General features: G+C 48.6%; 1 protein-coding gene across 23 annotated transcripts in view; it reads left to right on the top strand.

The window, feature by feature from the left end:
- Positions 1-20557, top strand: part of ARVCF (ARVCF delta catenin family member) — a 493848-nt gene that overhangs the window by 376092 nt on the left and 97199 nt on the right. For 21 of the 23 annotated variants that reach the window (XM_053279337.1, XM_053279338.1, XM_053279344.1 and 18 more), the window contains one exon: positions 9696-10198. In XM_053279337.1, coding sequence (XP_053135312.1) covers positions 9696-10198 — 503 coding nt within the window. The remainder of the gene's footprint in view (positions 1-9695; positions 10199-20557) is intronic. The other 2 variants (XM_053279341.1, XM_053279339.1) reach the window with 1 other exon arrangement.

Below are 20557 nucleotides of genomic sequence, written 5' to 3'. Positions count from 1 at the left end.
AGTTCCAACTCTGATTATGCGTTGTGTGAAAAAGTACTTCCTTTTGCCGGTCCTAAATTTCTTGGCCACCTGTTTCCATGGGATGAGCCCTGATTCTAGTGTTACATTGTGTCCTACCCAATTAATGATCATGTGAACGAGCCTCATTTCTTAAACTTAGTAGATGCTGCTGTTATCCACCCTTGGCTGACTCTGTCTTCTGTCAAAGTCACTGCGAGATTTTATAGGGATGTCTCTCCTGCTGTCATATTTCTTAATCTTTCTGTTATCTTTGCCAAGAATCGTTCATCCCCTCTCCCTCCTACCTTCCAACGACGTCCATTTGTTCACCTCGCAGCCGATTCATCTCCACCCGCAAAGCTAAAAATAAACAAACCATCCCTCTTTCCGCTTGTCTTGTATAAATAGCTGCATCTTGTTTTCGTTCTGGCCCATATGCCCTCTCCTACATGGGTTAATGGTTTCATTAATTTCTTCTCCAGATCTAAGCTAATTCCTTTCATATATTTCAGTGTTCATCAATTAATCTATCTTCCTTATATCAACAGCAAGGTCACCAAATCTTTTCGAGTTGTTTACTCCTGGAATTATTCAATGGAACTAAGAAATCCACGACCAGTAAATTTGCTCTAGGTCACCTTTGTGTTTGCTTTCCATCGCCTGTTTCCATCGCCAACAGGAATTGTGACAGTCATTGGTATATTCTCCAGGAGGCCCTTGGTCCGTCCAATTGCCTCCTGCAAGACCTTGTTAGATCGTGTGCCTTCATTGTACCTCATTATAGCATAGGCAAAGTAGAGGTCAATGCACCCTAATTTTTATTACTGTCGTACTGCCTTACTTACACCTTAAGTGGTGCAGGGAAATGCTTGACTAACAAGCAGAATATTGCCAGTTCGAATCCCTGCTGGTATGTTTCCTAGACTATGGGAAATACCTATATCGGGCAGCAGCGATACAGGAAGATGCTGAAATGTATCATCTCATACTGTGTGGGAGGAGGCAATGCTAAACCCCTCCTGTATTCTACCAAAGACAACCACAGGGTTCTGTAGTCGCCAGGAGTCGAAACTGACTCGACGGCACAACTTTACTTTACTTACAGGAGGCAACTGTTTGGATCTAAGAGGCTGGTTCTCGTGATCCTAATCAGGATAGAAGGAGCACCCAGCCAGGGTAGCAGGGTAGTGCTCCCTCTAAGGCATGCACACATGCCTACACACATGCCTACACTCACACGTTTTTTGATGTCCACTCAGTTAATTTTAGATCCCGCTCAGGTTGGTTCAGGAAGGCCCCATTCTGAATGCATGTGTGGACACACTGCCTTTATACTCCCACCCAGAACAAAACTCAGACAGATGAGTCACCCAGAACAAAACTCAGACAGATGAAAAAAATTAGAGAGAACATTGTAGCAGAGCCCGATCAGCGGTCATGTAAACTCTTCCCAGCTTTTGACCAAGGGTGGGTGACAAGCCATCTGAACTCGATGCTGCCTCCCATATGACCGCTCTCTCAGCCTCCTAGATGGCTGCTGATCAGAGGTGCTCCTCCTGATTAGGAGTGTGAGAACGAGCCTGAGGAGGGACAAACTCCGCCGCTCCACATTTAACGCAAACTGAGCTGTTTTCCTAATAAATCAGAAAACAGCTTTAAAAGCTTCTGAATTTCAGAAAGTCACACTCCTGATGATGTCATTAGGAATATGATGGGAGTCCAGATCCTCCCTTGACTCCACACCCCAGCATCTCATCTCACTTATCTGACAGAGCGGTGGTGGGTGTGTGAGGTGGACGTCTTGGTGGAGGTCTCTCTGCAAGGCCTATTTCCTTTCTTCCCTTCTTGGCATTGAGCAGGCAACAGAAGCAGCATCCCGGAGCGGAGGGAGTAAAGACCCTGGGAAATGTAGTTTTATCAGGCTGCAGGAGCCCTTAGTATAGATGTCAGACCTCCTGGAAACTACACATCCCAATGCAATGTACATCGTAGGATGTCTTCACAATTTCCAGATCACCAAGGGTCTATACTGACTACATTTTTTCAGGGTCCTGCTATTGAAGGACTAAGGTGCCAGGGAGGGAAGGAGCGCTGGACAGGATTGGGATTTCTAGGGGAAATGGTGCACATAGGAAGCTGCTGTATAGTGAGTCTGACCACTGGTCCATCTAGTGCAATACTGACTATTCTGACTGGCAGCAGCTCTCCAAGGTTTCAGGCTGGAGTCTCTCCCAGCCTTACTCAGAGAGGAGAGCTAGTCTCGTGGTAAAGGTAAAGTTGTGCCGTTGAGTCGGTGTCGACTCCTGGTGACCACAGAGCCATGTGGTTTTCTTTGGCAGAATACAGAAGGGGTTTCCCATTGCCATATCCTGTGCAGTGTGAGATGACACCTTTCAGCACCTTCCTGTATCGCTGCTGCCCGATACGGGAAACATACCAGCGGGGATTTGAACCGGCAACCTCTGGCTTGCTAGTCAAGTCATTTCCCCGCTGCGCCGTTAGGTGGCTGGTCTCGTGGTAGCAAGCATGAATTGTCGCCTTTGTTAAGCAGGATCTGCCCTGGTTTACATTTGAATGGAGTCTACTGTAAGAGATTGTAAGCACTCTAAAGAGGAGAGCTGGTCTTGTGGTAGCAAGCATGACATGTCCCCTGAGCTAAGCAGGGTCCACCCTGGTTGCATATGAATGGGAGACTTGATGTGTGAGCACTGTAAGGGATTCCTTTTAGGGGATGGAGCCACTCTGGAAACAGCAGAAGGTTCCAAGTTCCCTCCATAGCAGCATCTCCCAGAAAGGGCTGAGAGAGACTCCTGCCTGCAATCTTGGAGAAGCCGCTGCCAGTCTGTGTAGACAACACTGAGCTAGATGGACCAAGGGTCTGACTCAGTATATGGCAGCTTCCTATGTTCCACTGTAAGAGATTCCCCTTAGGGGATGGGGCCGCTCTGGGAAGATCGTCTGCATTGGTATAAGTCAGGTTCCTGCCTTCCTGCTTACCTGGAGATGCCAGGGAGTGAATCTGGGACCTTCTGCCTGCTTGTTTCCCCTGAGCTCTGGCCCCGTTGTCCCTGCTTCGTATTGCAGGCAAGACATTCTGGGTCAGACAACCGCTGGGTCAGATAACCGCAAACCTCCGTGCCTCTACCTGAGGACACGGGAAAGAAACAGCCCTGCTTTGGGCAGCCGTCATGATCTCTGTCGCCTGCCGAGACTCTCTGCCAGTTATCCCAGCTAAACAACTTTGCATCCTTTTGGCCGGTCTCGGCCTGCACCTGAAGAGACCCGGCCGCCCTCCGGCCACACCACTGCCGTTCCAGTTGGGCGTCGGGAAAGGGGAGGCTCTTGCAGTTGCCAAGCGGGAGACTGAAAGCCGCCTTGTCTGCGGCTGCATTTTGAAGCCTCCCGGGAAATGTTCCGCAGCGTTAATCTCATTGGAAGGCGAGTGCCTGGGAGAACGAAGGGGATGGCGACAGGGCCTGTAATCCTGTTTGTTTTTCCATAATGGGCTCATTGAGGGAGGCTTTGGGTGTAGGAACAAAGTTTGAACAACGGGGGCCTCCGAGGCAATCTAATAATGCTGCCGTGAGTTATAGTAACTCCAGGCATTACTTGCCCATGTCCCCTCCCGGCTCCAAGGGCTGTTTTTTCGCAGGTCAATATACTGCTCTTGTTTGGGTGATGGGCACCCCTCTGCCAGGTGGCCTGATTCCTCCAGGCTGTGTCTGGATGCCCCAAAGAAGAGACTGGTATGTACGAAATTGTCCCCCCAGCCCGCCTTCCTTTTCCTGATATCTGCTTTTCTGGTTGTGGGCCCATTCTACACATGCAAGTAGGAAGGGAGTGATAGAAGGGGCTGAACCATCCAGGCTTGCAGGCATTAGGGGCTATTCATTCATTCATTATATTTGTATACGGCCCCAAACGTATGCCTCTGAGTGGTTTACAACAACATGAAACAAATTAAGAGGAAACGTACAACATTAAAACCATTCAAAACCGCATTTCTAGTTTAAAAAGCTTGGGTGAACAAATGTGTCGTTAAATACTTCTAAAAAGCTGTCAGAGGTGGGGAGGGTCTTATTTCAGCAGGGGACGCATTCCGGAGTCTCGGGGCAGCAACAATGAAGGCCCGTCCCTGAATGGCCGCCGGTCAAGCTGGTGGCAACCACAGGTGGATGATCTCAGTGAGTGACAGGGCTCATCGGGAAGGTGTTCTCTTCACACATGGCACCATCACATTTTCAGAGCTTCCATCCTTAACAAATAAATAAATTTAAATAGCATGTACATTCGAATTGCCGTACCCGGGGGGCTGTTTAATGCCCATGCTACAATACCAATGAAACACATCCCACAAAGGTACCGTTAGCCGTAGGACAGAAGCTTCCATAACCTGTGTGAGCTTCGCTTCCTGGGTGGGAGGATTTGAATCCAGGATGGAGAAGGATTCCATCCTCCCTCACATCCCATCCACTTACCTTTTTTGCTGCAGAACCCCAGCAGCAAACCAGATAGGCAGGTGCGTGGCTGGGAGAGGAATGAGGGAGTGAGGTAAGTGGGCAGGAGAGAGGGAGGAGAGCAGGAGAGGGGAGGAGAAAGGGAGGAGAGCAGTCTCCCCTGTTACAGGAAAACTCAGATGTTGTTGACTTCAGCTCCCAGCATCCCTAGCTGCAATAGCTTTTGGCTGGGGATTATGGGAGTTGCAGTCAACAATATCGGGGAATTTCTGTTACAGGGAGCACTGGAGGCGGAGAGAGGTGGGAGACGGATTGAACCACATCAGATTGCTGGAGGGGTTGCGAGACAGATTGAACCACATCGGACTCCCAGTGACATCATTAGACATGCAACAGAGTCTGGTTTGGCTCAGAATACACCAAGCTGTCTTATGAATTTGTGTTGTGTGTATTGTGGGGGGAACTGGATGGGGGAGTTCGCCCCATCTCTAATACTGGGGAGTTGCTTCTGGTTTGCTTTGGTTTCAACGGCCATTGGTGCTGCTCAAGTCCATTTTTGTTGGGGACACCAGATCTAGGGATGTGCACAAAACCAGTTTTCTTGGCTCAGTTTGAGTCCAAACTGGGCTGGAACTGAACTGGACAAGTTATGTTTTGACACCCCGACCCAGGGACCCAGCTTGCCTCAACTTCAAACCCCTACAGTGGTGCCAGGGATGGGTGTGGGGTTTTTTTAAATGGCGGACTTACCACCTCTGAGGCCTTTGGGGGTGCTGCTGGTTGGCCGTGGGGGGCTCTCCGGTCAATCTCCCTCCCCCACCGGCCTCCCCCCAATCTCCCCCAGGCTGTTTCAGCCCATTTGGGGGGCATTTGGGCCCTTTCTGAGGTGGTGGCGGCCATTTTTGAGGATGCTGTGCATGCGCCCTGGCCATGGTCATGACCCGGCCACACAAATGGCCAGGGCGCATGTGTGGCGGCCTCCAAAATGGCCACCACCCCCTCAGAAGGACCCCCAAATGGGCCGAAATGGGGGAGGGGGAACCCACGGAAACAGTAATGTCACCCAACAAAAAGGTGACCTGATTAGGGAACATCAAGCCAGTCCAACATTGAACTGGTCCAGCTCAAGGTTGAGTAGGGAGTTCTACATTTAAATCTCAAGCTGGACCAGTTTAATGTTGGACCAGCTCAATGTTCCCTAATCAGATCACCTTTTTGTTGGGTGACAGCAGTGTCTGCCTGTTGCTTTCTCCTATGAAACAGAGAGTTGCAGCATTGGGAGCAAGCATGAAACACCTGTTCACACTGCATAGAAGCCCAATTCTGCACCTGTTAGCACCATTTAGGCATTCATTATCCTTGCTTCTTATGAGAAAATATTGATATGAATGCGACGCTATTATCTCCCTTTATGCTGAAGAATGGAAACAGCTCTCCTGCATGAAGGCAGATATAATGGCTGTTCAGACACTGTAAATTGCAGCCCTAAAAAACTAATGAATTATACATATTCCAATAACTGCATCAATAAAAGGGTCTATTTGGTTTTGGTTCCCCCCCCCCTTTTTTAGTTTTCCAGTGCTTACCAATGTTCTTCATGCTTCTTTTTTAATGTTTTTGTCCAGTAGTTAAAATAACCAGCTGGTGGAAGTGTTTTGATACGATGATAATTAATTGTGCTCATCTAGAGACCTGAGATGGATAACCCTTAACCTTGGTTTGGTCTCTGTTTTGCTTAGAGGAGCCAGGGGTTAATCAGGGGCTGAAGTGAGGGAATGAGTCCCTGGGTAATCAGGGGCTGATAATTAGCCTCCAAAAGAGGAGATAAGTGACAAAGAAGAGTGCAAAGGTTCACGGAAGTGGGGATTTAGCCAGTGATGGTGAACAAATGTGTGACTCCAATTCCTTAGGATTTGTAATTAGGGCCGTATCTCAGTGGTAAAACATATGCTTTGACTGCAGAAGGTCCCAGCTCCCGGTGAAAAAATCTCACGCGCTGGGGGAAAGGCTTTCCTGAGATCCCAGAGAGCTCCTTCTAGTCAGGGAAATAAATATATATATATATTTTACATTTTATATCCTGCTCTTCCTCCAAGGAACCCTACATACGGTGTACTACATACTTAAGTTTCTTTAAGTATACTTTAAGAATCAACAACACTGAATTAGATGTGCTGGTGTTTTGGTCCATGGGAGGTTCATCTACGTTTGTCCAGGATGAGAACCCTAAATCAGCATCCCACGACGTTTATAGTCGTGTACCAGTCCTTAAAAAGCCACCTTGAGTGGCACAGTGGGGAAATGCTTGACTGACTAGCAGAAGGTTGCCGGTTCGAATCCCCGCTGGTACACCTGTATCAGGCAGCAGAGGATATAGGAAGATGCTGAAAGGCATTATCATCTCATACTGCATGGGAGGAGACGATGGTCAACCCCTCCTGTATTCTACCAAAGACAACCACTGGGCTCTGTGGGTGCCAGGAGTCGGAATCAACTTGACAGCACACTTTACCTTTACCAGTCCTTAAGTTAAGGTTATGCCGCTCCTCCCATTGAGTTTTTGTGCGTTCAGCTAAAATTAGCACACCCTTGGAAATATCATTAGATTCTATTATGCAGGCATTAATGGCAGAGATGAAGAGCTAAACATCCCAACTATTCCGGCACCTAAAGTGCCTCAGAATTAATTCAAGCTATCATTAGTGACACTTTTTCCCTTTTCCTGCCTGACTCTTGAAATACAAAATGACTTGTTCAGTATCACCCTTTTAAAATTATAAAAAGTTCTCAACCATCTTAAAATGGTACATATATATATGGAGAGAGAGAGAGAGAGAGTTCAGTAATATGTTGCTTCCTCCTTTTTTGAAAATCAAAAACCTGGAACCACAATAAAAAGATAGGGTTTTTTTTTTTTTTAAATGGCTCAATAATATGTTCAGAATCATCATTTTTTAAAAAAACTAGCTGACCTGGCACAGAGCATCTGCGCCCCTAGTTCTCCCTGACTCCCCCCCCCCCCCGCTTCAGCCCCATATCGTCCCCCCCGCCCCAGTTCATTCTTCCTTGCCGGCCAGGCTTCCCCTTCCTGCCGCTTTTAGGAACATATACTGGGTCAGGCCATAGGTCCATCTAGCTCAGTAATGTCTACACAGACTGGCAGCAGGAAGGACCCGTTTTCCTCCCTGCCACTTCCAAAATTCCTCAGTTTTGACCACTTACTTTTCGCCGCCGCCGCCATCTAGTTCGCCATCGCCTTTCTTCCCTGCTTGCCTCCGCCGCCGTTCCCCCCCCCTTCTTCGCCCGCCTGCCTACCGCGGTTGCCACCATTTTTCTTCCCGGCTGGCTGCCCTCGCCTGCCCACCCTCTTCCCTCCACCCGCCGGCTGCGCTGCTGCTTGCTGGCATTTTGTTTCCCCACCGGCTGCTGCCACCACCGCCATTTCCCCCCCTCCTGGCCGTCCTGTCGCTCTCCTGAATTCTCTCATGAGCTGCCACACATGGGATTAGTGATGGGTACGCCTAGGAGAATTAAATAGTTAGAGGGTTTATATGACCTTTGTTATTACTGTATCATTACTTTGTTATTACTTTATACCGCTTTGGGAACTTTTGTTGAAAAGCGGTGTGTGTGTGTGTGTGTGTGTGTGTGTGTATATTTGTTGTTTGTTTCTGCAGTTCAAAAGAATTCCTTGACTAAAGCTATTGTACTGCAGAAAGGGATAAAACCCTGCTATCTGGGCAAAGAGGCACCTCTTAATGTGAGGGCTCTCTTCTAGATTTATTTTATTGATTTATTTTATTTTTACATTTATATCCTGCTCTTCCCCCGAGGAGCTCAGAGTACATGGTTATTTTTTATCCTTGCAACAACCCTGTGAGGTAGGTTAGGCTGAGAGAGACGCGACTGGCCCAGAGTGGCCCAGTGAGTTTCATGCTTGAATGGGGATTTGACCTTGGGTCGCCCTGGTCCTACTTGGGCACTCTAACCACTGCACTCTGCTGGCGTAGAGGGAGAGCAACTGGCCCTATCCATCCCCAGCACAGCATTCCCCCAGAAGTTTTTCTGGTGCCTCCCTTGTGTTTCTCTTTAGAACTCGAGTCCCTTGGGACAGCGAACCATTTCTTAAAATTCCTTTTTCTGTGTAGACTGCTTTAAGAACTTGTGTTGGCAATAATAAATATGTTTGATCAGAAAATGTCAGTAGTAGGAAGAAACCGCCCCACCCCTTGCTCCCAAAACCTGCAAGTAAGATAGCAACTTAGGAAGCTGCCATATACTGAGTCAGGCCCTTGGTCCATCTAGCTCAGAACTGTCTGCACTGACTGGCAGCAGCTCTCCAAGGTTTCAAGCAGGAGTCTCTCCCAGCCCTACCTGGAGATGCCATGGAGGGAACCTGGGACCTAGAATAACTCTGCCACTGAGTTATTCCACCATCCCCTAAGGGGAATATCTTACAGTGCTCACACATCTCCCATCCAAATGCAACCCGGGGCAGCTCTTGCTTAGCAAAGGGGACCATTTGGACTCGCTACCACAAGACCAGCAATCTCCCCCAGAGATTCCAATGCTGAGTGGAACTATGATTTTCCCTCCGATATTTCTCACAAGATCAAACCATTAAAGTCTCCAGACCGCCTTCCAGCGGGGAATGAAGGCCTCGTCCTGGAGGCTCTGGGCCAATCTTGGAGGGAGGCTGTTTCTGGGATACTTTCAAAGTTCCATGTTTGTGGGGAAAGAAAAAACTCTTGTATTTTAAGGCCATTCCCTGTGGTATCCCTCCAGTGTCCCCTCTAAGGCGTGCGCATGTGCGCGCACTCACACATTTTTTGATGTCCACTCACTGAATTTTAGATCCCGCTCAGGTTGAATCAGGACGGCCCCACCCTGAATGCATGCGTGCGCACACTGCCTTGATACTGCCGCCCAGAACGGATCGAATTCTGCACACAGATGAAAACAATTAGAGAGAACACTGATCCCCTTCCCTCTTGACTTCCAAGAATGATAGCGATGCCATCCATGCAACTCTGGCGTGTGTACTTAATACATAGGGCCCGTTTAATTTCCGACAACAATAGTATCTCACTGGGTAGAACCAGGGAGCTGGCAGAGATCTAGGTGCTGCTGGCGCATAATCACATTAGCCTGGAAGAACGGAAGAGGCGAGGAATGCTTCTCTTGGCACTGTGCACTGGGAAAGCCTGCCAATGTTTTAATTGTTTTCTCTTACCCCAGCAGGGGCTACGATGATCCGATCGAGACTGAGATCGCCGAGGAGAGGATCCCGTATCTGCACGGCAGCTACGCAGCTCCCTTGGCCCAGCCAGAGCGGGGAAGCATGGCCAGCATTGACCGCCTGGGCAAGCGCTCCCCTTCCATTGACAGCATCCGCAAAGACCCCCGATGGCGGGACCCCGACCTCCCTGAGGTCATCGCGATGCTCAGCCACCCCATCGACCCGGTCAAGTCCAACGCCGCCGCATACCTCCAGCACCTCTGCTACGAGAACGACAAGATCAAGAAAGACGTGCGGCACCTCAAAGGGATCCCAATCCTGGTGGGCCTGCTTGACCACCCGAAGCCCGAGGTGCACCGTAAAGCTTGTGGGGCCCTCCGCAACATCTCCTATGGGAAGGATAACGAGAACAAGGTGGCCATCAAGAACTGCGATGGCATCCCGGCTTTGATCAGGTTGCTGCGGAAGACCAACGACATGGAGGTGCGAGAACTCATCACAGGTCAGCATTTCCGTTCATTCTTCACTGTGGGGATTTATCTTTTCAGGGAAGCCTTGTCTAACGTCTTATTGGCTGGATAAATTGGCATCCTGCCTAAGACACAATTAATATACAATAAACATAAGGTGGTGGCTGTTTAGAAAAAAAAAAAAAAAAGAATGTTAACTGATAAAAGGACCTTGGGAAGTGATGGGAAATGTCCACTCTTCAAGCCTGAAGAGTGATATTCTTTATGCGGCGAATCCAGTTGTTCAGCTGCTGGTTTCCAGATGTCTTGTGGTCTCTGAGGGGCAGGGCATTTTCTCACCGGTGCGGTCTGCAGCTCCTGGTTCTGCCGGAGGGCAGAGGTGGCTAGTGTGGCATAGTGGTTAGAGCGTCAGACTAGGACTGAGGAGACTTGGGTTCAGATCTCCTCATGACCTTAGAACTCACCGTGTGACCTTGGGTGAGTCACTCTTTCTCAGCCTTGCAGAGTACTCTACCTTGCAGAGTATTGTGAGGACAAAATGGGGCAGGAACCATTCAGACCACCTGAGTTCTTTCAAAGAAGGATGGATGGAAATGTAATCAGTAATCAACAAAATGAAGGCTCTGGGGGAGTGGTGATGGCACCTATTTACTCCCCAAAGGCCTGTTGCAAATGTTAAGACGTTACCGATTTGATTAGTTGCAGAGCATATTCATGGTAGAAATAGGAGTTGTTGGCTGTCATTCATTTGTCTGTATTTGGTTAGTTCGTTCATTCATACATGCAATCCTGCCTGATTTGGGGGGATAATCTTCAGAGCTCGATTCTGGGTATGGTCACCTTCTGAGGTGAGGTCAGTAGCTACTAGGGGTAGAACCTTCTTGGCGGTGGCATCTAATTTTGGGTCTCCTTTTCCTTAACCAACCACCTGGTGCAATTCTGGTAACTTTGAGGAGCAAGCAGAGACTGTTTAGTTGTCCTGGAGTTAGTAGCTTTCAAAGGACTATTGGTGGAGTTTTAGTAGCTCTTTTACTACTGTGTTTGAAATTTATTTGTTTGTTTGTTTGTTTGTTTATTGTTAAATTTATATATCGCCTTTCATTAAAAACAATCCCAAGGCGATTCCCCAAAATGCTCCTGACCGTTGACTTATTTTGTTTGTTTGATTGATTAGTGATTTCAAAATGGGTTGTTAGTCAGTCTGGACATTTTAAATCAACGGATAGGATAAAAAAATTCCAGATATGGTTGCTGGAGTACAATGTACAGGGAAACCTTGTTTTTTGCGGAACTGCTATCCGCAGTTCCACCTATCCACGGGGTGTCTTATGGATACCCGTTCCCAGTATCCGTGGATACTATTGGATTAAAACCCATGTATCCGCAATTCCTAGAGAGTCAGAAGTGACCGCGGAGGTCACTTCCGGCCGCCATTTTGTCTCTAGGAAGCCAGGAAGAGACAGGAGGAGCCATTTTGTGGCTCATTTCTGTGGGGGGGACAGACCTTCCCCTGTGATTTTTTCATGCTTTGGGGGGGCATTCTATCCTTTGGTGGGTATTCCTGAGCACATAGGGGACCCGTGGAGCATACCAGAGTAGGATCTGGCCCATTTGGGGGCCATTTTGGAGCTTTGAAATCCTCCCCCCCGGAACCTAACCCCATTTCCCCATAGACCTAATGCCTCCTTACTTGCGGTTTCATTCCTCATGGTAGTAGGCAAGGAACAGAACCCCCATGAGTAACGAGGTTCTCCTCAGAGAGGAGAGCTGGTCTTGTGGTAGCAAGCATAACTTGTCCCCATAGCTAAGCAGGGTCTGCCCTGGTTGCATATGAATGGGAGACTCGATCTGTGAGCAATGTAAGATATTCCCCTCAGGGATGGAGCTGCTCTGGGAAGAGCAGAAGGTTCCAAGTTCCCTCACTGGCATCTCCAAGATAGGGCTGAGAGAGATTCCTGCCTCCAACCTTGGAGAAGCCGCTGCCAGTCTGTGTAGACAAGACTGAGCTAGATAGACCAATGGTCTGACTCAGTATATGGCAGTTTCCTGTGTTCCTGTACTTTCCAGAACTGGAGGAAAGTTGTAACTTCTAACATGAGAAAAGTTGTAACTTCAAATATGAAGTTGGCGGAACTCTCCTCAGAGGTCTGGATGAGCAGTAAGTTCTGCTTCAAGTGAAATTCCATCATTCATGTTGGTAATGCAGGGTTTGTTTTGGTTACTTGTAACCAAACTTGTAATAGTAATATTGGGGTTGCCAGTTTTGACTGAAAATTCTCCTGGAGATTTTCTCCCCGGTATTTTTTTGCAAAATATCTTCCACAATTGCAAGCCATTAAAATGGGGTTAAGAACATACGAACAGCCCTCCTGGATCAGGCCCAAGGAGGCCCATCTAGTCCAGCATCCTGTTTCACAGAGTGGCCCACCAGATGCCTCCGGGAAGCCCACAGGCAGGGGGTGAAGGCAGGCCCTCTCTCTTGCAACTGGTATTGAAAGGCATCTTGCCTCTGAGGCTGGAGGTGGCCTCTAGCCACCAGACTAGTAGCCATTGATATTTTTATTTATTTACTTATTAAATGTATATACCGCCTGACTCCAAAGGCTCTAGGCAGAGAGACCTGTCCTCTTTTTACCCATGGACCCCTCAGCTCCTTGAGTACTACCCATGGACCGCTGCCCCATTTATAGCATATGTTTTCATAAGGTTCCAGTAAAAATGAGAGAAAGAGCAAATATCTTCAAGAACATTGTTCTGGCTCACCAGGGAACAAATTAAATCCACTGCGGCAGTTGTCTTCCCAAGCCACCCTGGGCCTGCCTCATGGACCCACAGGGTTAGAAACCCCAGCATTAAAATGTCCAGGGTTCCTCTCAATAGTCTCCTGGGGACGGACTCTGTTCCTGGAAATCCCAGGCCAGTGCCAGAGGGTTGGCCACCCGGACTAATACGAATGCTTGGAGGCTCTCTACACGAGCAGCGGGGAGAGCCGTCAGGGGTTTTGCGGGGAGAGCGGGCTTGACCTGCAGACGATCCGGCAGCTAGCCCTGGTCTGCCAAATCATCCGTCCACACAGTTACAGGCTCCATGATGGAGCCGGTTGGGGCAGTGGGGATCGGGCCCCTCCCGGCCCCTGGAAGTCCCAGAATGCCCCCCGCAAGTGCCGGGAGGCTTGTTGTTGCCTCCCTGTCAAGGGTCTCCTCATGAGTCGCCGTGGAGCCGCGCTGTGGTGACACATGAACAGGTAGACGGGGTTAGCGGAGCACATGCCCAAGAGGCTGGAGGTGCCTCTTAGACGGAGCACTCGTCTAAAAGGTAAAGTTGTACCATCGAGTCGGTGTTGACTCCTGGCAAGCACAGAGCCCTGTGGTGTTTCTTTGGTAGAATACAGGAGGGGTTGACCATTGCCATCTCCCCCGCAGTATGAGAGGATGGGCTTTCAGCACCTTCCTCGAGTGCTGCTGCCCGACAGAGGTGCTTCCCATAGTCTGGGAAACATGCCAGCCGGGATTCGAACCGGCAACCTCTTGCTCCCTTGGCAAGTCATTTCCATTAGGTGGCTAACCTTGTTAGGGGGAGGCGCAATTACGCCGGCTGGCTACCGTTAGCCACGCGGCTCCCGTTGTAGCACACGACCCATAGAAACCAGGCTGGGCTCCCTTAGCCCGGTTTCTGTGGGTCGTGAGAATTGCCTCTTTGTATAGCATTTTTGAAGCTTCAAAGTGCTTCACCTGTTGTTTGTTTGTTTGTTTGTTTTCATTTATTCACTTACTTACTTACTTACTTACTTTATTTATTTATTTAGATATTCTTGTGTGCCGCCTCATCCAAAGATTCTAAGTGGCGAACGACAACAATACCAATTTAAAATGAATATTTATTTAAAAATAAATTATTATCCATTGTCACGTTTGTGATCTTTACCGCAGCCCCGGATGAGGAATATTGAAGATGTGTGCATGTGGATGGCTTTGAGGCTGATTTGGGATGGGCTTGACTAAGTTTGAGCTGTGAGTTTATGGCAGATGTGAGTTTTGAATCCAGGAAATCTTTATCTGCTGCTCAGACTCTTAGTTACTATGCCATGGCAACTCTTGAAATAAAATGTGCCTTTAGTTTGCAGGAGTTGATTCCTTGGGATAATTGATTGTTTTTATTGGCACCTTTTTTTAAAAAAAGGTTTCTTTCTCACTCTCTCTCTCCTCCTTTCTTTTCAATAAGGCACAGAATCCATTTATTTTTCTACAGCAGTTGTTTGTCGAAGGCTAATTTCCAGGATTCCTCCGAGAAATGTGTTTATTTGAATACTTAAGATTCAGAAATGGAAAGGCTAGCTGGCCTTTAATTTGCTTTGAATGGATAATAATATTTTTTAAATATTATCCGGCCTTCTCTGAAATGGCAGAAACATGCTGGAGTCTGCCGTTCTCCTCCTTTGAATCCTAATTCATGAATTACTTTGTGTGTGCTAGGATTGTGTGTGCTATCTAAGACAATCAGCCTCCGGTGTTCATCTCCGCGACAAACTCTTGAGCCTTCTCACACTTAAGATAAGGAGACGCGCCCGGCTATCTAGTCCAGCGCAGTGTTCCCTCTAACAGGGATTCCCAGATGTTGTTGACTACAACTCCCAGAATCCCCAGCCAATTGCCACTGCAGCTGGGGATGCTGGGAGTTGTAGTCAACAACATCTGGGAGTCCCTGTTAGAGGGAACAGTGGTCCAGCATCCTGTTGCCTTGTTGGACCGGGCCAAGGGCTATATAGTTCAGCTTCCTGTCTCCCTGCTGGATCAGATCATGGCATGTCTCATCCAGCTTCCTGTTTTCCTGCTGGATTCATGGCCAATCAGGTGCGTCTAGGACAGGGATTCTCAACATTGGGTCTCCAGATGTTATTGAACTTCAACTCCCATAATCCCCAGCCCCAGAGGCCTTTGGTTGGGGATTGTGGGAGTTGAAGTCCAATAACATCTGAGGATCCAACGTTGAGAATCCCCGGTCTAGGAGGCCCACAAGCAGGGCATGAAGGCAAGCCTCCTGTTTCCCCTGGGTTGAACCCCAGCAGCTGGTATTCCGCCAACTATGAATGAGTTGGCGGCGTGGGGTGAGGACACCTCTCTAACTTGACCATGGCAGTACATGCTGCAAGAATGAGTTACAGCAGAACGATGTCTTTGTGTGCAAGTTTCATATCAGTCCCCTTCACCTCTCAAAAAAACCAAAATTTAGAAATGCCTGATCGGCCATTCCCTTAGAAATCTCAACAGTATTTATTAGGCACGTCACAAATTGAGCTGCAACCAGCCACAGGCCTCCTTTTGTGGTGCTTGTTTCGTGCCTCAGGTTCCAAGTGATCTCTTGGGGACCAGGCAGAGCTACGGATTCCGGCAGATTGTTCTCTGATTTTTGATACCGAGAAGAATGGAGAACAGGCCTGATAAGGAAAGTAATACATTGCAATCCGGGAAGGCGGCAAAGGGCCTTATTTTATCACGGGCGATAAGACTCAGTGTGGAACAAATGTTCCCATCAGAGATACAGGACTCGGGGATTCTATTGTGCTGCTAGGACAGGCAATCAGAAGTTAGAAGCTTTAATGGCTTTTTGTTCTTTGTGCGCTCATTATGATGTAATTTTGTTGGATTATTTTCAAAATGCTGCAGTGCTACGGCTGTTGGGTCTTATATTTTCCCCACCAGACAAATCTGTAATTCTTTGACCAATAGCTCCATTTTCTTTCTGCAGTTAATTCTCACGTATTACCATTGTGCCTGGGAAGCATTCCTTCCTGTTCTCACTCTGCCTTGACTTTATGATGGTGCCATGTGGGTCTGCATGGGGTCGGAAGCATTCAAGAAAAATGGTGCTCAGCAGCACTGGAGAAGCATGAAGCACACCACGGGAAATTGCAAAAGGTCATTTTGCCCCATATGCACCCCCTCAAGTCCAAAATATTCCTCTAACTTCGTAGCTTGAGAATAGAATAGCAAATTTGGTGCGGGGTCATTTTGCTTCCACACTAGTCAAGTTATCGTCTATCCTGTTTGGGTCAAAGCCGGAATCTCTATTAAGGGAGGGATACAAAGTGCCATAGTCCTGGTCTTGAGGTAGCAAGCATGACTGGTCCCCTTAGCTAAGCAGGGTCTGCCCTGGCTGCATATGAAAGGGAGAATGGAAGTGTGAGCACTGGAAGAGATTCCCCTCTGGGGATGGAGCTGCTCTGGGAAGAGCAGAAGGTTCCAAGTTCCCTCCCTGGCATCAAGATAGGGCTGAGAGAGGTTCGTGCCTGCAACCTTGGAGAAGCTGCTGCTAGTCTGTGGAGACCAGGGGTTCTTAGTTGGGTCCCCAGATGTTATTGGACTTCAACTCCCCTAATCCCCAGCCCCAGTAGCCTTTGGTTGGGGATTAGGGGAGTTGAAGACCAATAACATCTGGGGACCCAACGTTGAAAATCCCTGGTGTAGACAGTACTGAGTGAGATGGACCTATGTTCTGTCTCAGTATATGGTAGCTTCCTGTGTTCCTATGTTGGGCAGCTTCATGTGCAAGGACTCAGCACTATGGCTAGCGCCAAGCAGAATCACAGGAGCTGGGCAGTGCAAGATGAATGGAGTGTCGCTCCAGCAATATCACAGAATGGACTGCCAGCTTTTAAGGTTGCTGGTCCGGCAGAGTGCCTTAGCCCCTTCCCTTCCCTTCCCTTCCCTTCCCTTCCCTTCCCTTCCCTAGGGAAGGTTTTCCTTGTAAAGGGTCATTGCCTGGTTATGTAAGTGCAGGCTGTGGCCACACTGGGGGTGGGGGGTGGGCCTGCTCAGAGGACTCCTCCAAGTCTCAGGACGAAGGCAAGGTTATGGTACTGTGTCAGGTTCCCCCATATTCTCCTGGTATGGGGAATCCCAGTAACATTGGGATCTGGGTCACAAGCTCTCCCCACCCTCTCTCATGCCCTGAGGTAAGGAAGTCCTAGATCTGGGGTCATGACATTTCCCAGTAGATGGTGGAAGTGTGCAGTTTGGATTGCAAAAGAGGTCTGGCAGCTTTTTAAACCACAACAGGACCAAAACCTGTTTCTTGTAGGCAGTCAGCCTAGGTACATGTCTGTAGCCACTGAACCTGTAGCTTGCTTGTTTGCAGAGTGAGAGCGTTCAACACAGATCCTGCCCTTTTCTTGACGATGCTGGGCAACTATGATTTTCCTTGAGAAGGATCAACCTCATTGCCAACGACAGCAGTTGATGCTTACAGTCGCTGGTTTTGAAATGTGTGGAGCTGGAAAGCTTCAGAAATGGATCGGAGTGCGAAGCCCTCTGGCACATTCTTCGCAAACGAAAATGTACGATTGACAATGTTTTGCCAGGCAAGAAAGTAAAGTCTTTAAACCCCCCAATCTATGCAATCCACTATCAAGAAAAAAAATCTGATTACATAAAAATCCTTTCTGTTGTGACGGCGAGGGGTGGGGGAGCGGAAATGTTGATGATGGAGGAACTTATTTTGGCCAAGATTCTGCACCACGTTTGTTTTTTGGGCTGCTTTAAGAAATTGGCAAGATAATGTCTTCAGCCAGAATCCCTGAGCTGCAAGCAAGATTCAAGCTTCTGCTCCATTCTGACCGTTTTTAAAAACTCCAACACATAATGGACGTTTTCATATTCTGTGGAGCAATAAGTCCCGATTTAGCCGGACCCTGGAGATGCCAGGGATTGAACCTAGGACCTCCTGCAGGCAAGCATGCGACTGCTTTACCAGTCAGCTATGACCCCATCCCATATGAAGGATGGGGGGATATCTTACAGCACTCATATGTAGTCACCCACCCAAATGCAACCCAGAGCAGTTCTTGCTTAGCAAAGGGTTCCATTCCTGCTCGCTGCTGCAAGACCAGCTCCCCTCCTCTCCTTAGGCCTCAGTCTCACAGGGAGGAAGCAGGTTCTGCTGCCACCCATGTCCTCTTCTACCCTCTTTCATGGCAGCTTCATTTCTCCTCTTCGGCCTCTATTTACTCCCCCAAATAACCTCAGGTAGTGTTGACACCAGCACACTTGCAGAAGCAAAGCTCCATCTTCTGGGTCAAGACCACCGGCCACAGCAGCAAGGCTGAACCAGGCAATCAGGAGCACTGGGAATCTGAACCCAGACCCCCTAGAGATGGTGCCCCCAGAACCAAACTTGCCTAAGGAGTGACTTGGATGTGCCACAAACCCCTCAACCTTCAGTGCCCGGTCGCAGATAGCTGAGACATGACGGAGTGCTCCGCTCCAAACTGGGGGCGGCTCCTTCGAACGATTCACACTCTGCATCGGAGGGGAGGAGCCTGAGTCATAAAGATCCTCAGCCACATCTCTCTTATCTCACTTATGAGATTAAGGGCTCAGCTGTAGCTGGGACTCCATCAGGTTAGACTTGCTCCTTCGGAGCTCTCCATGGTCTTGCAGACCGGCCTCACCTTACAGTCCCCTGTGGGAGGCCAGGACTTAAGAGCCCTGCTGGATCAGGCCCAAGGCCTCTCTCGCCCAGCATCCTGCTTCACACAGTGGCCCACCGGATGCCCCTGAGAAGCCCACAAGCCAGGGGGTGAGGCCGTGCCCTCTCTCCTGCTGCTGCTCCCCTGCAACTGGTATGCAGAGGCATCTTGTCTCTGAGGCTGGAGGTGATCTAGCCAGCCATATCTGTTCTAATTGGGCAGTTGCTCCTCAATGTTTCAGGCAATGTTTCTTTCTCAGCCTGGCTACCTGAGATCCTCGATGCCAGTGCCTGAACCCGGGGCATTCAGCATGCGAAGTATCTGCCCCACTCCCATGCTCCCTCCCCAGAGTTATTTCTTGTTATCACATGTAAGCTCCTAAAGACGTCCGTCTCGTTCAGACTCATAACAGTCTTCTGAGATCGACTGTGGATGTTCTCCTTTTAGAGAGATTGTTTGGATCCTGTATAATTAGATGCTCCCTAACAAACTAACACATTAAGTAACAATCTCAAAATGTAGACCAGCTGAGTGGGTACAATACAGGCTTCGCTTCCGTGGCCTGCAGCGGATCTGAGCTTAATTTCTCATTCTCCTGTTCTGAACGGCCAGCAGTCAGGAGCTAATTGGCTCTTTTTATTTCTAGTATATTAATTTTGCTTAAATGCTAAAATGACTTTTTTTTTAAAAAAGTGCATATTACTATAAGTACTGCTGTGCCAAGTATGTATATGAATGCTCTAATGCAGTAAGTGAAGTGTGTCAAGGAAATAAATACCATGATTAATGTCCCCACCGGCAGTGACGATCTGAAGAACAATGTGTGTGTGTAAATGGTTGGAGGGAAAAGGCAGGTTTCAAAGGATGGCTTCATCTTTTTGGAGTCAAGGAAGACTTCTGCTTGCTGTTGAACACAGTGTTTAATTTCTAGCAAGCAACCAGGGACCTTGCCAGCTGGGAAGCGAGACCATGAAGGGTGTTCTTGCTCCCCAGTCCAGAGGTACAGGGACAGGCGACCCTTCAGAGTCCCTTTTCTTCATCCCAGTTAGCCAGTTCTATTACATCAGTCAAAAAATCGTTGCAGTGCCTTCTGCAAGCAGGTAAAGGTAAAGTGCGCCGTCGAGTCGGTCTCGACTCCTAGCGCCCACAGAGCCCTGTGGTTTTCTTTAGTAGAATGCAGGAGGGGTTGGCCATTGCCATCTCCCGCGCAGTATGAGATGATGCCTTTCAGCATCCTGCTATATCACTGCTGCCTGATATAGGTGTTTCCCGTAATCTGGGAAACATACCAGCAGGGATTCGAACCAGCAACCTCATGCTTGCTAGTCAAGTCATTTCCCTGCTGCGCCATCAGGTGGCTTCTGCGAGCAGGAGTAGGATACATTTTCAAAAGTCCCTGCTAAGTGAGCCAAGAGGCACTTTTCAAAACAGTGGCTTTCTTGCATTTATCAGGGGGGGAGCGACTGGCCCTATCTCACCCTAGCACAGCATCCTTCCAGTGGCTGTTGCTGGTATCCACCTTGTGTTTCTTTTTAGATTTCCGTCCCAGCTCTGAGGTGGCAGGTTGGGAGTGGGGGGTCATCCTTGTTGTGAAGAGCTTCAGAGACACACAGAAAGGAGTGAGAAGTCTGTTTCCCAAACACATCTTAAGATACTGCAAAACCTCAGGGAGAATCTCTGCCTTGTCCAGATTGGGGACAAGTTCGATAATTCTCCATGATGCTGCACTGTCCAGGTTAAAAAAATGCATTTGCTTATTGGCGAGCCGGGGCAGGGGGTGCATTTGTGGATTCTTGCCCTCTCATTTTCATGGCCAGATCCTGCTCATATGGTTAAATGCAGAAATTGTGCTTGGTCTAGCAGTGGTGGTGCTTGTGTTCTCCACTCCTACTGGGCTTCCTGCTCTCATTTTCGTATCTTCTGGGGA

This window comes from Hemicordylus capensis, chromosome 15 (genome assembly GCF_027244095.1).
Source record: "Hemicordylus capensis ecotype Gifberg chromosome 15, rHemCap1.1.pri, whole genome shotgun sequence".
Lineage (NCBI taxonomy): Eukaryota > Metazoa > Chordata > Lepidosauria > Squamata > Cordylidae > Hemicordylus > Hemicordylus capensis.
This window is presented reverse-complemented; position numbering and strand designations above follow the sequence as displayed.